The 15,131-nt window shown below is 47.0% G+C and overlaps 1 protein-coding gene across 3 annotated transcripts in view; it reads left to right on the plus strand.

The window, feature by feature from the left end:
- Positions 1-1,773: 1,773 nt before the first annotated feature.
- LOC130272861 (mucin-13-like) overlaps positions 1,774-15,131 on the plus strand; it is a 54,020-nt gene continuing 40,662 nt past the window's right edge. For all 3 annotated transcript variants that reach the window (XM_056518829.1, XM_056518830.1, XM_056518832.1), the window contains exons 1-2: positions 1,774-1,917; positions 10,909-12,324. In XM_056518829.1, the coding sequence (XP_056374804.1) occupies positions 1,809-1,917; positions 10,909-12,324 (1,525 nt within the window). In that variant the 5' untranslated portion in view covers positions 1,774-1,808. The remainder of the gene's footprint in view (positions 1,918-10,908; positions 12,325-15,131) is intronic.

Genomic DNA, 15,131 nt, shown 5'->3' on the forward strand with positions numbered 1-15,131 from the left:
CTGGGTACAATTGTATCACTTCTCAGCTGAGAGCAGGACTAGCTATGTACAATGTATCAGTCTGGAGTCCAGGATGTTTAGCTCACAGAGCATTGTCTAGACTGGACACAATTGTATCACTTCTCAGCTGAGAGCAGGACGAGCTATGTACAATGTATCAGTCTGGGGTCCAGGATGTTTAGCTCACAGAGCATTGTCTAGACTGGACACAATTGTATCACTTCTCAGGTGAGAGCAGGACTAGCTATGTACAATGAATCAGTCTGGGGTCCAGGATGTTTAACTCACAGAGCATTGTCTAAACTGGATATAATTGTATCACTTCTCAGCTGAGATCAGGACTAGCTATGTACAATGTATCAGTCTGGAGTCCAGGATGTTTAGCTCACAGAGCATTGTCTAGACTGGATGCAATTGTATCACTTCTCAGCTGAGAGCAGGACTAGCTATATACAATGTACCAGTCTGGAGTCCAGGATGTTTAGCTCACAGAGCATTGTCTAGACTGGATACAATTGTATCACTTCTCAGCTGAGGGTAGGTCTAGCTATGTACAATGTATCAGTCTGGAGTCCAGGATGTTTAGCTCACAGAGCATTGTCTAGACTGGATACAATTGTATCACTTCTCAGCTGAGAGCAGGACTAGCTATGTACAATGTATCAGTCTCGGGATGTTTAGCTCACAGAGCATTGTGTAGACTGGATACAATTGTATCACTTCTCAGCTGAGAGCAGGACTAGCTATGTACAATGTATCAGTCTGGAGTCCAGGATGTTTAGCTCACAGAGCATTGTCTAGACTGGATACAATTGTATCACTTCTCAGCTGAGAGCAGGACTAGCTATGTACAATGTATCAGTCTGGGGTCCAGGATGTTTAGCTCACAGAGCATTGTCTAGACTGGACACAATTGTATCACTTCTCAGCTGAGAGCAGGACTAGCTATGTACAATGAATCAGTCTGGGGTCCAGGATGTTTAACTCACAGAGCATTGTCTAAACTGGATATAATTGTATCACTTCTCAGCTGAGATCAGGACTAGCTATGTACAATGTATCAGTCTGGAGTCCAGGATGTTTAGCTCACAGAGCATTGTCTAGACTGGATGCAATTGTATCACTTCTCAGCTGAGAGCAGGACTAGCTATATACAATGTACCAGTCTGGAGTCCAGGATGTTTAGCTCACAGAGCATTGTCTAGACTGGATACAATTGTATCACTTCTCAGCTGAGGGCAGGTCTAGCTATGTACAATGTATCAGTCTGGAGTCCAGGATGTTTAGCTCACAGAGCATTGTCTAGACTGGATACAATTGTATCACTTCTCAGCTGAGATCAGGACTAGTTATGTACAATGTATCAGTCTGGGGTCCAGGATGTTTAGGACTGATAGACATATTAGGTGACGTATTGATCCGTTTCCATGGATCCCATCTCCTTTATGTCTCTATAGATCATTCTTCTGGTTCATGACTTTTGGAGATCTCTGGATTCCATTTTTCCTAAAATGCATAAATGACATTTCGGTGACATGTTATCTCCACATTCCTTCCCTGTGAGGTTCTGTGGATCAATATTGGTGTGAGCCGAGCGAGGGGAATGTCCTCTGACTCCTCCCTGCAAATACAATAAAATGGACTCTGTTCTCATTGGTCAAACAACCCATCAGAGACTATGAACGAGGGGGCAGTGGGTGATCCCACCGGTGAATGACCACGCTAGGCCGCACCTGGACGGATCACTGTGGGGAGACCCCGATCATACCATGTGGACTTGGTTCCTGGATGTCCTGCAGTGAACGAGGATGGGTCTGACTGGGACCTCCGGGCCCTCATGGTGGTGGCTCCATGTTTTGTCCCTCGGTCTCCTTCAGCACACGTGGGTCATTTCACAAGAGTCCACCCCGACCAATGGTGAGTCCTGGGAACATTTACCTGACCTAGATGTAGCAGAATTTATCACTTGGCACAGAATAAAGCAGAACCATTGGGGGAGATTTTTTGTGCAGAGGAAAAGTTGACCTGTTGCCCATAGCAACCAATCAGATCGCTGCTTTCATTTTGGACAGGCCCTTTTTAAAATGAAATAAGCGATCTGATTGGTTGCTATGGGCATCTGGGCAACTTTTCCTCTGCACAAGTTTTGATAAATCTCCCCCAATTATCTTTACAACAATGTAACATTACACAAAGTCTAATGACATAATCCACTCTGCTACATCTGATCTATTCTCAGTCCTCACTGCTCCATCTAATGTCAAATAATTACTAATATTTTATAGAAACTGCCATCGGTTTCCTGAGTTATATCCTATATGAACACAGTGACCCCACCAGCAGAATAGTGAGTACAGCTCTGGGGTATAATACAGGATATAACTCAGGATAAGTAATGTAATGTATGTACACAGTGACCCCACCAGCAGAATAGTGAGTGCAGTGAGTATAATACAGGATATAACTCAGGATCAGTACAGGATAAGTAATGTAATATATGTACACAGTGACCCCACCAGCAGAATAGTGAGTACAGCTCTGGAGTATAATACAGGATATAACTCAGGATCAGTACAGGATAAGTAATGTATGTACACAGTGATCTCACCAGCAGAATAGTGAGTACAGCTCTGGGGTATAATACAGGATATAACTCAGGATCAGTACAGGATAAGTAATGTAATGTATGTATACAGTGACCTCACTAGCAGAATAGTGAGTACAGCTCTGGGGTATAATACAGGATATAACTCAGGATCAGTACAGGATAAGTAATGTATGTACACAGTGATCTCACCAGCAGAATAGTGAGTACAGCTCTGGGGTATAATACAGGATATAACTCAGGATCAGTACAGGATAAGTAATGTAATGTATGTATACAGTGACCTCACTAGCAGAATAGTGAGTACAGCTCTGGGGTATAATACAGGATATAACTCAGGATCAGTACAGGATAAGTAATGTATGTACACAGTGATCTCACCAGCAGAATAGTGAGTACAGCTCTGGGGTATAATACAGGATATAACTCAGGATCAGTACAGGATAAGTAATGTAATGTATGTATACAGTGACCTCACTAGCAGAATAGTGAGTACAGCTCTGGGGTATAATACAGGATATAACTCAGGATCAGTACAGGATAAGTAATGTATGTACACAGTGATCTCACCAGCAGAATAGTGAGTACAGCTCTGGGGTATAATACAGGATATAACTCAGGATCAGTACAGGATAAGTAATATAATGTATGTACACAGTGACCTCACCAGCAGAATAGTGAGTACAGCTCTGGGGTATAATACAGGATATAACTCAGGATCAGTACAGGATAAGTAATGTAATGTATGTACACAGTGACTCCACCAGCAGAATAGTGAGTACAGCTCTGGAGTATAATACAGGATATAACTCAGGATCAGTACAGGATAAGTAATGTAATGTATGTACACAGTGACCTCACCAGCAGAATAGTGAGTACAGCTCTGGAGTATAATACAGGATATAACTCAGGATCAGTACAGGATAAGTAATGTAATGTATGTACACAGAGACCTCACCAGCAGAATAGTGAGTACAGCTCTGGGGTATAATACAGGATATAAATCTAGATTTTCCTAGCTTGTGACGGAAAATATTAGTTATATGAAGACAGGAGGCTCATATCTTATGCATTATTCTTTCTTTAATAATGCCCATAGCAGAAAAATCCAGTAATCAATTTCAATGTAAATGAAAAAAAAAAACTTTCAAAACTACAACTCCCAGCAGTCCTAGGGCCACGGTAGCCACTCCCAGTCTGTAGGCCCTATATAAAGGACTGCCCATGGAAGGATCCTCCTCTTTCTTCATGCGACTCAAACCGCACAGAAAAAACGAACTCCATGTGAACATCTCCATCGCCATGCGAATCCACGGCCAGCCTTCCGAAACCTCAGCGTCCGGAGTTATCAGCTGGAGAAAACGGTCAAACAAAGGTCTAACCTCGTCTCAACGGAGACTGTAGAGAACCCAACAACTTGCAACCAACGGGTCAGCCGTCTTCAGGAAAATGGTCAGTACGTTCAATATCCTGAAAGAGAACAAAGAATCGTAATAGGGTTGGGTAGGGAGGGAAGATACTCGCCTCCTGTCTTCATATAACTAATATTTTCCGTCACAAGCTAGGAAAATCTAGATTTATATATCAGACAGGAGGCTCATATCTTATGCAAGTTCAAAGCTAAGATTTACATAACAGGTTATACAAATGACAAGATAACAGCATTATAAAACCGACATGGAAACATGCCCCTCCGGTCTGAAGTAAAAATGGCGAAACGTGGTCTCGGAAGACCAATCCGCCGCCATTAAAAGGTCCGCGAGAGAGCCCCCCGACGTAACTACCTTAGTAGCCATAGCCCCTCTGGAAGAGTGTGCTCCAAAGAGGGATATGTCTATACCCGCCATCTCCATGGCGGAACGCACCCACCGTGCAAGCGTGGCGGAAGAGACCGGGTGATGAGGTTTGACATACGAAACCAGGAGTTGAGAAAAACCCTGTGAGCGTAAGTTGGCTGTTTGTGCCTCATAAGCCTGTAGGCAACGCACAACACATAACCGAGGATGCGCAGGGAAAAAGGGATAAGAAACCGAATGTATACCCGTCTTGGTCCTGCGGACCACTGAAAACTTGACACCTTGAGGCGAAAATTGACGCCTAGAAATGTGCAGGGCTTTTACATCCGAAACCCGCTTAATGGAGACCAAACATAAAAGGACTGTAAGTTTGTAGGACAAAAGCTTCAATGATAAAGCGTCATTGTCCTCCCACCTAGAGAACATATCTAGTAACCTGGAAACATCCCAAGTTGACTGATACTTAGGACGAGGCGGGCGTTTAAATTTAATGCCCCGCAAAAGCCTACACAGTAGAGGATGTTTACCGACTGGCAAAGAGTCAACCGGATAATGGTAAGCAGAAATAGCCGATCGATACACATTGATGGAGCTGAAGGACTTACCAGACTCAAAAGAATCCGCCAGGTAATTCACTATTGTCGATACAGGCGCCTGTACGGAATCAACCTGCCGTTGATCACACCAACGCACCCAGAGTCTCCAGGCCGATCGGTATGCCGATCGAGTCCCGGGGGCCCAGGCCAGGGCGAGGAGATCCCTAGCCGACTTTGAAAGATCGCTGTCTGTGTCAGGCACCCCGAAACCAACCATGCTAGGAGAGTCAGGTTGCCCTCCGTTATCAGAGGGTGGAGACCCCTGGTCGGGTTGGAAAGAATCTGTGGAAAATGAGGGAGTAGCCTGGGGAAATCCACTGCCATCTCCAGAACAAGTGGGAACCACGGCTGCATCGGCCACCAGGGGGTGAACAGTACCACCGTCGCATTCTGGTTCGCTATATGCAGGAGAACCTTGGGGATCATCGAGAACGGAGGAAACGCATAGTGCGTCTCCCCCGTCCAACACTGCCGGAACGCGTCTACCGCCGACGCCTCCGGATCCGGTCTCCAGCTGAAAAATCGAGGCAGATGATGGTTGAGGCGAGAAACGAACAGATCTACGCCCAACGGACCCCAAAGCAGATTTAGTTGCAGAAAAACTGAACGGTCCAGACGCCAATCGCTGGAGTCGGAAAGGTATCGGGAATTCCAATCGGCTACCGTATTGGAAATACCAGGAATGTATTCCGCCATCGGAATAATATTGCGGGAAAGACAGAGATGCCAGAAATCCTTGGCAATCTCTGCAAGGACTCTGGATCTGGTGCCCCCCAAGCGGTTGATGTATTGCACCGCAGCAATATTGTCCATGCGTAATAATACGCAGCAGTTGGACGCTTCTGGTAAGAAACTCCGAACGGCGAACAACGCCGCCAGAAGTTCCAACGCATTGATGTGCAGGAGGGATTCCCTGAAGGACCAGCTTCCTCCTGTGGAGAGATTGCCAAAACGAGCGCCCCAACCTTGTCGACTCGCGTCCGACTCTATGATGACGTCTGGACAAGAGTTGAAGATTGTTTTGCCGTTCCACTCGACGGCATGACGAAGCCACCACTGCAATTCTGCCCTGGCTTCCATCGAGAGGGGCACCTCGTCGGCGTATCTGAGACCCTGTCGTAGAAGGAGAATCTTGAGTCTCTGGAGGGCCCTGTAGTGGAGAGGGGCCGGGAATATAGCTTGTATGGAGGCCGCTAGAAGCCCTACCAGACGGGCTAGCACCCGTAGCGATAGGAAATCCTTGCGTAGAACCGCTCTGATTTCCTTGCGGATGAGAACCAACTTTGTTTTGGGCAAACGGAGAACGGCTTGGTTGGTGTCTACCAAGAAGCCTAAAAATTCCATTTCCTGAGCAGGGACGAGACTCGATTTGTCTCGGTTGATCAAGAAGCCCAGTCTTTGTAATAGAGAGATTGTCCATCTCATGTGGCGGAAGGCCTGCGTCTCGGAGCAAGCCATAATGAGGATGTCGTCGAGATATATGATTAGACGTACCCCCCTACTTCGTAGAGATGCCACCACCGGTTTCAGGAGCTTGGTGAAACACCACGGGGCAGATGACAGACCGAAAGGAAGGCAAGTAAATTGCCACATTCGATCCCTCCAGAGGAAGCGGAGTAGATGTTGTGCGGATGGATGCACAGGGACAGTGAGATAAGCGTCCTTTAGGTCCACCTTTACCAACCAATCCCCCGGTTGCAACAGGTCTCGAAGGCAATGTATGCCCTCCATTTTGAAATGTCGATAAACGACATGTTGGTTCAAATCCCGAAGATTTATCACGGGACGGTAGTCGCCCCCTTTCTTTCTTACTAGGAAGAGGTTGCTGATAAATCCCGGGGAAGACGGGTTGACCTCTACCACCGCCTGTTTGGCTACTAGGTCTTGAATCTCGTTGTCTATGAGCACAACGTTTTGGTTTGCAAATCGAATAGGGGGCGGGATCACGCCCAGGTTTGGTAAGGACAGAAGATCTATGTGGAACCCTGTTATAGTAGTTAGGATCCACGCGTCTGCCGTAATCGCAGACCAGGCGTGGGTAAAATACCTCAGTCGTCCCCCCACAGGTATGTGTGAAAGTGGAATGTATGGAGTACTCACCAGTATATGGACGGGATCGGGGGTAGCCTCTGCTTCCTCGTCCACGCCACGGTCTACCACGGGGTGGGAAAAACGGTGCTGGCTGCGCCATTGGAGCGGAGTATGAAGGGGGAGCCTGAGGATATTGAGGTGGGGCGGTTGCCCTAGCGTAAGGTCTGTAGGTAGAGTTACGGCCGGCAGAACGGCCCCTACTTCTGCCGGCCCGGGGAAAAATCTTGCTTGCTCCAGATTTTTTCAGTGAAGTTTGGGCTTTATCAAGGCTGTTGAATAGCCCCACAAACTTGTTGATATCTTTCACTAGGGTGTCGCCAAACAGCCTACCTTCTGCCGATGGACCTGGCTCGGTCTCGGCTAAATGAGCCAATTGCGGATCAAGCCGCATGAGGATGGAGCGTCTGCGCTCAGTAGAGCATGCAGTGTTGGCGCTGCCCACTAGACAAATGGCCCTTTGAGCCCATCCACGAAGTTGGACCAGGTCGACAGGTTGATTTGTTGCTGCCGCCTGCTCTGCTAAATTCAAAATCTTCGTAAGCGGACCGAGGAGGTCCAGAACGCGGTCCTGTATGGTCTTAAAGGACCTCTCAATCCCTTTCTTGGGAAACTTGCCAGACTTTGCTAAGTATTTTGATAGGATAGGGTCTACCTCAGGGGTAGTAACCACTTTCTTGGGTATAAAAGGTCTGGGGCATTCCACCCTTAATTTATTTCGATTGGTCCTCTCAAGGGACCTTCATGCCCAGAATTCCACGTACTGGGATACGTGGGGTAACGGAGTCCAATCCCCAGAGCGAGGATGGGATATCGCGTCTGGGTGGAATAACGGTTCACCTAGAGCATCTAGGATGATTTCGTCCTGCGTAGCAGGGTTGGCATCAGTGTTGAGCGTCAATGTCCCAGCATCCTCATCAGCATAGTCAGACTCAGAGACGTCAGTCTCACCCGATTCGGCTTCCGATTCCTCATCTGAAGATTCTACATAAGAGTCGGGTTTTGTCCGCCTGGCGGACTTCTGCCTCCTTGGTAACTCCCTGAGGCCCAGGGGTCGATTGGAGTCTGAGGATTGCATGGGGTGGCAGTCCATGGTGGAACCTGCCTGGAGCACATTGTTTACTTCCCCTGCCGGGGAGTCAGGAGCCGTAACAGTATGCTTCCGCTTGTGTGAAGCTTTCCCTTTTTTAATAGGCGGCTCATCGCTGCGGGGCAGCGGTATAGGGGTAAAAGATAAAGTTGGTTGTGATCCAGAGGGCATAATGGCCGAGGCCAGGGCCGTCTGTACAGATCTATTTATAAGATCTTGTATTTGTGAGGCACTCATAAATTGTGCTGTATCTAGGGACAGCTCATCACCCTTAGTGGGGACTAAAGAAGAGCTCTCAGACATGGCTTATGTAAGGACTGCTCTAGTCAGAAGAATAGCACACTAAAAGAAGTGAGACTGGAATAAATTCCGACTCACAGAAAGAATCTTACAATTAGTAGCTCAGGCTCCTTCCTCCAACGCCGCTAGCACTGTACTGGCGCTGTGGAGGGAGGAGAGCCCCGGATATAGAGACCAGGGACGAAGTCTCACGAGACTTCGTTACCTGGGAATCCTATTGGAGGATGAAGATAACCGCCCACCAAAACGTTGGGTGGGACCGCCTCCAGCAACTGAGCAGACCGCGGGAAGACGCGCTCAGAGCCAGGGACCCGCCCCCCGTTCGCGCGCGCGAAGGGACGCGGGAAGAAGTGAAGAAGAAGAGAAACAACGGGAAGAAAATGGCGCCGCCCGGTAAGATGGCGAACGCTGAAAATATAGAGGGGAAAAAAGTGAAAGGGTCCAAAGGGGTCACCGCCGCAAGCGGGGGTGAGATCAGGAAGGAATAAAGTGAAACCAGAAAGAAATAATTAAATAAATAAATAGGAAACAGAATAAACTAAATTCAAGTTAAGGGAGCACTGCAGTCGGCAGAGGATTTATATTCTCTGTCAGGCCACACAGTGTCCCAGAAGTAATATCAGAACATTCAAAGTATACTTATCTGTACAGGTCTGCCATGAGCAGAAAGAAAGAGGAGGATCCTTCCATGGGCAGTCCTTTATATAGGGCCTACAGACTGGGAGTGGCTACCGTGGCCATAGGACTGCTGGGAGTTGTAGTTTTGAAAGTTTTTTTTTTTCATTTACATTGAAATTGATTACTGGATTTTTCTGCTATGGGCATTATTAAAGAAAGAATAATGCATAAGATATGAGCCTCCTGTCTGATATATAACTCAGGATCAGTACAGGATAAGTAATGTAATGTAATGTACACAGTGACCTCACCAGCAGAATAGTGAGTGCAGCTCTGGGGTATAATACAGGATATTACTCGGGATCAATACAGGATAAGTAATGTAATGTATGTACACAGTGACCTCACCAGCAGAATAGTGAGTGCAGCTCTGGGGTATAATACAGGATATTACTTACTGCTGTGGTTGCCTTTAGTGCATCAGATGAGGCAGGGACCAGTGTATAAACTTCAGATGATTGAAAACTACAACATATTAAATATAACACAGTATAAACCTTATGTATTGAGGTGCAGTTTGGCCCCAGAAGGAATAGGTACAAAGTCATCAGTCCCTTCACTGTACATTCAAAATGTGAAAACCATGTATTAATTTTTTTTTTCTTATGCCAAAATTTGATTAATTGATATGAAAGGCCCCAAGCCCGAGGCTGCACTACTGACAACTCCAGAGCTAATACTGCTGCTCCCAATGATGGCGCTGGTGATCTGCTGGTTATTTATACAGGTCTTGTCATCTCTCCACTGTGGACATTACTTATCTCACCTCCTCAGAAATAGAAGATTAGCATTATGGGAGGCATTTATTATTATTTCTATATGTCAGGGAATTTATGGGAGTGTTTTATTTGCGTTGTACTCGGCATACAAGCAACAAATTTATGACAAGTCATATGTATTATGATGAATTTGTAGCAAATCAAAATTACCTTAAAGGGGTACTCCACCCCTAGACATCTTATCCCCTATCCAAAGGATAGGGCATAAGATGTCTGATCTGGGGGGGTCCCGCAGCTGGGGGCCCCTGTGATCTCCCTGCTGTACCTGGCATTCTATTAGAGCGTCGGGTGCAGCTCCGGAGGCTCATGATGTCATGGCCAGGCCCCCTCAATGCAAGTCTATGGGAGGGGGCGTGACCATGACTGTGAGAGGGCGTGGCCATGACATCACACGAGCGGGGTGTGACCATGATGTCACGAGCCTCTGTCCCGCATCTCCAGTCATCCGGCATGGAGCGAAGTTCGCTACATGCACCGGATGTCTGGGATTCCGCAGCCGAGATCGCAGGGGGTCCTCAGCGGTGGGACCCCCGCGATCAGACATCTTATCCCCTATCCTTTGGATAGGGGATAAGATGTCTAGGGGCCGAGTACCCCTTTAAGAACTACAGCGCCAAAGTGATTTTTTACACCTTCATTTGCTTGGTGTGGATTTTTAGTTTTTGAGACAAATCGCGACAAATTAGAAAAGTCGCAGATGATAAATACAGGACCACCACATGATCTCAGCTTAGATCAGCACTGCGTACACAAAACTGTGAAAACTGTAATAGAAAAGTCACATAAGTGACAAATAAAATCACTGGGACAAGCATGCACCAAAACAATACATAAACCGATCCTCTATAAATCTCCCGCTATGTCCACGCCTTCTCTTCTTGGTCTTAGATTTCATCGAGATTGTAGACGTCTAGACACGTTACGGAAAATGTAAAAATTTTAGATGGCTCCATAACTTATGTGTTTCCATTTTTAGAGACCCACTGGAGTAACGTTACTACAGGACCTGACCAGGTGCACATCACGAGCAAAGAAACATCCGGAACCCCCAACACTACTTTACAGACATACTGGGGTAACATTACTACAGGACCTGACCAGGTGCACATCACGAGCAAAGAAACATCAGGAACCCCCAACACTACTTTACAGACATACTGGGGTAACATTACTACAGGACCTGACCAGTTGTACATCTCAAACAATGAAATATCTGGAACCCCCAATACTACTCTAGAGACCTACTGGGGTAATGTTACTACAAGACCTGACCAGGTCTACATCACTAGCAAAGAAACATCTAGAACCCCCAATACTACTCTAGAGACCTACAGGGGTAATGTTACTACAAGACCTGACCAGGTGTACATCACTAGCAAAGAAACATCTAGAACCCCCAATACTACTCTAGAGACCTACTGGGGTAATGTTACTACAGGACCTGACCAGGTCTACATCACTAACGAAGAAACATCTAGAACCCCCAATACTACTCTAGAGACCTACTGGGGTAATGTTACTACAGGACTTGACCAGGTCCACATCACTAGCGAAGAAACATCCAGAACACCCAATACTACTCTAGAGACCTACTGGGGTAATATTACTACAAGACCTGACCAGGTCTACATCACTAGCGAAGAAACATCTAGATCCCCCAATACTACTCTAGAGACCTACAGGGGTAATGTTACTACAGGACCTGACCAGGTCTACATCACTAGCGAAGAAACATCTAGAACCCCCAATACTACTATTGAGATGAACCCAAGTTATCACACTAAAGGCCCAGACCTGGTATACACCATCACTGAAGAAATATCCAAAACCCTAAATAATACTGTACAGACAAACATGAGTAATGTTACTACAGGATCAGACTTGGTCTACAACACCAGCGCAGAAACATCTGTAATCCCCAATACTACTGAAGAAACATACACAAGTCATGTTACTACAGACCTGGACTATGTCACCAGTGAAACAAGTAATTTTACTACAGGACCAGGCTTAGCATATGTCACATCTGGAATAACAAACTTTCCATTAGAGACGTATTCAAAAAATGCGACTACTGGACCAGACCTGAACTACATCCATGAGGAGACATCCAGAACCCCCAACTCTACACCAGAAGTATACCCAAGTAACGTTTCTTCAGGATCCCACTTGACCTATGTCACTGAGGACACAATCAGGATTCCCAACTCTACTGCAGCGATATACCCAAGTAATGTTACTATAGGTCCAGACCAAGTCTACATCAGTGAGATGTCCAGAACCCCGAACACTACTATAGAAATCATAAGTATCGTAACTACAAGTCCAGACCTGGGCTACATCACCGAGGAGACCACTGGAACCCCCTATGGAAACAGAACGTTCTATACTGGTAAATTTTCTACACTTGGTGGGGTGTATGGAGGGGTTCATTGGGATATCTGCAAGTGTACCCCAAAAGTTGGAATCAGAGATATACTAACCATTATACTTATACAGGGTAGTTCAGGAGGGTGCAAAATTATAGCCCTGGTATTCATAACCGAGAGAACATAATACAACTAACAATCCAAGTCTTATCTATATGGGGTGTGAGATGCAGGGCAGATGGAATTACCCTAGGGGCAGATGGCATTAACCCCTTGTATGCGTGACGGCAGGGCGTGGTTTATCCTCAATACCACCCGAAGGTATACCGCTGGATCCTGGGCTAGGCACGGGGGCAATAATGATGCCAAGTTACGGACAACGGTAAATTTACTGAGTGCCAGATGGTAAAGTCTATACAGTGTAGCTGGGCCCAGGGAGGTGACCAGTGACTTCAGAGACCTTAAGGGCTTGCTGAGACTTGCAGTGGTTTTGGACAATTCAGTGGAGGCCACGTTGACTTGACAATAGATGACTGTGACTTGACTTGTCTGGAGACAGACTAAGCTGTGACTGTATCTTACTTGTAGCTTGTGGCTGCAGACTTGACTTGAGGCTTCTATGAATCCAAACTCTTAGGCTCGACTACAACTCAGCAAAGACCCAGGAACTAATATAGAGAGAGAAACTCCTCCCAGGGCTTTTATGGGGCAGACTCTGGTTTCACAGACGTTTCCACCCGTAGTCACACTGGGCTGGCACCTTTTCGCCAGAACGTAGTCCAAAAGATCCCCCATGACTCGACTTTCGTCTTGAAGAGTCTTCCAGGTGTATAGGTTTTCCTTAACCTTTTCGGACCTGGGTTCACCGTCCATGAGGGCGGTCACAACATTCTGGTTCATGAACCGCTGATAAAGTGGGGGCATCTCCACGTCTTCCCACAGGTCTTCGACAGGTGGTTCTTTGCCGGGGGTCATCCGAGACAGTACATCGGCATTGACATTTGACTTGCCGCTTCTGCACTTTATAGTGAAACTGTAATTGAATAGTCTTGAAGCCCATCACTGTTCAATGGCACCCAACTTGGCAGTGTTCGGGTGAGCCAACAGGTTATTGTCCGTGTAGACAGTAAATGGCGTGGCAGCCAAATAGTCTTTGAATTTTTTGGCCGCGGCCCAAACCAGGGTGAGAAGTTCCAACTTGAATGAGCTGTAATTGGCATTGTTTTCTCTGCTCCTCTCAGGTTACGACTGGCATAGGCAATTACTCGCTCTTGTCCTTCCTGGACTTGGGAGAAGACAGCTCCCAGACCCTCAAAACTGGCATCAGTATACAGCCGAACGGCTGACTGTGATCTGGATACGCCAAGATAGTTAAGAGCTCGGAACGCTACCTCTTGCTCTGTGGCCCATTCAATATATAGTCTCCCATTGTAGTTCTCCTTCGCTGTACCCTGTAAGAGAGTTGTGAGGGGTTCTGCATTCTGGGCGAAGTGGGGAATGAAGCGGCGGTGGTAGCCAGCAAATCCCAGGAAGCTCTTGACATCTTTCACGTGTGCAGGGTAGGCCAGTTCTTGACAGCTTCCACCTTTTCAGGATTGGGCTGGACCCCTTCTGCACTGACAACATGACCCAAGTAATGGACCTGAGGCTTGAGCAGGTGACACTTGGACGGTTTAGTCTTTAATTCATGCTTGATTAAGACTTAGAAGACTCAAACAGTCCCAAGGGTGTCATGAAGGCGGTCTTCTCCCGATCCTAAACGACCATGGGCACTTACCAATATCCGCTGGTTAAGTCCAGGGTGGAGAAGTAAGCAGCCGACCCGAGAGAGGTGAGCGACTCCTCGATCCTTGGCAATGGATAAGCGTTCTTGTGTGTGATATTGTTCAATTTCCTGTAATCAACACAGAAGCGGATAGTTCTACCTTTCTTCTTGACTAGGACAAGTGGCGCCGCCCAGGGGCTCTGACATTTCTGGATTACGTCCGCCTCTTTCATGTCAGCCAGCATCTTCTTGACAGTCTGATACATGCCAGGCATGACCGGACGGTGTCTTTCCTTGATAGGTGGGCTGTCACCTGTGAGGATTCGGTGCTGGATCATTGAAGTCTGCCCAAAGTCTGTGGGATGCTTGCTGAAAGCCTCATGGTACCTCTTGGCAACATTGATGATTCCATTGACTTGGTCCCTTGGGGTAGTGTCGTCTCCAACCTGGAGTTGCGCCCACCAGGGCTCTGGAGGGCTCACACGGGATCCTTCGGCCACTTGAGCTGCACGCTGTCAGGCCACCAGACATTCTGTCACAATGTCCATCAATCCTAGAAGGTACAGCTCTGGGCTACAGGAGTTTATTTGGGCAAGTCAGTAGCAGAATCAGAAAGGTTTACTAACCGCACCGGGACTCTCCCATTGGTGACAGTGACAAGGCTTTTTCGCAGCTCGAAAAAGAAGATGATCTTCCAATTGCATAGGTTCCAGCAGGGCTTTATAGACCCTATTCTTGACTCCGAGACGTGCACGAAACCAGATGATGGTCTCCGTGTTGGGTTGTAAGGTCACCGAACTAATGTCTTGAACTTGTACTCTGCAGATTTCACCTTGCTTGTTGGCAAACTTCTGCTCCGCCTGTAGAACTTTCAAGTGGTGCTGCGCAGCCCGCTGGCCTGAAGGGGACAAATGGGGAAGAGAGGCATGCAAGGCATCTAATATTTCAGCAAATTTTTTTTCATAATGTCCATCCCAATATAAACTCGGTAGACCACTTATCTGTCACATTAGTTACTGTTGCGCTGAGCGCTCTGGCCACTCACTCTCCTCCTGCTTCCTCCAG

Source organism: Hyla sarda, chromosome 5 (assembly GCF_029499605.1).
Source record: "Hyla sarda isolate aHylSar1 chromosome 5, aHylSar1.hap1, whole genome shotgun sequence".
Taxonomy (NCBI): domain Eukaryota; kingdom Metazoa; phylum Chordata; class Amphibia; order Anura; family Hylidae; genus Hyla; species Hyla sarda.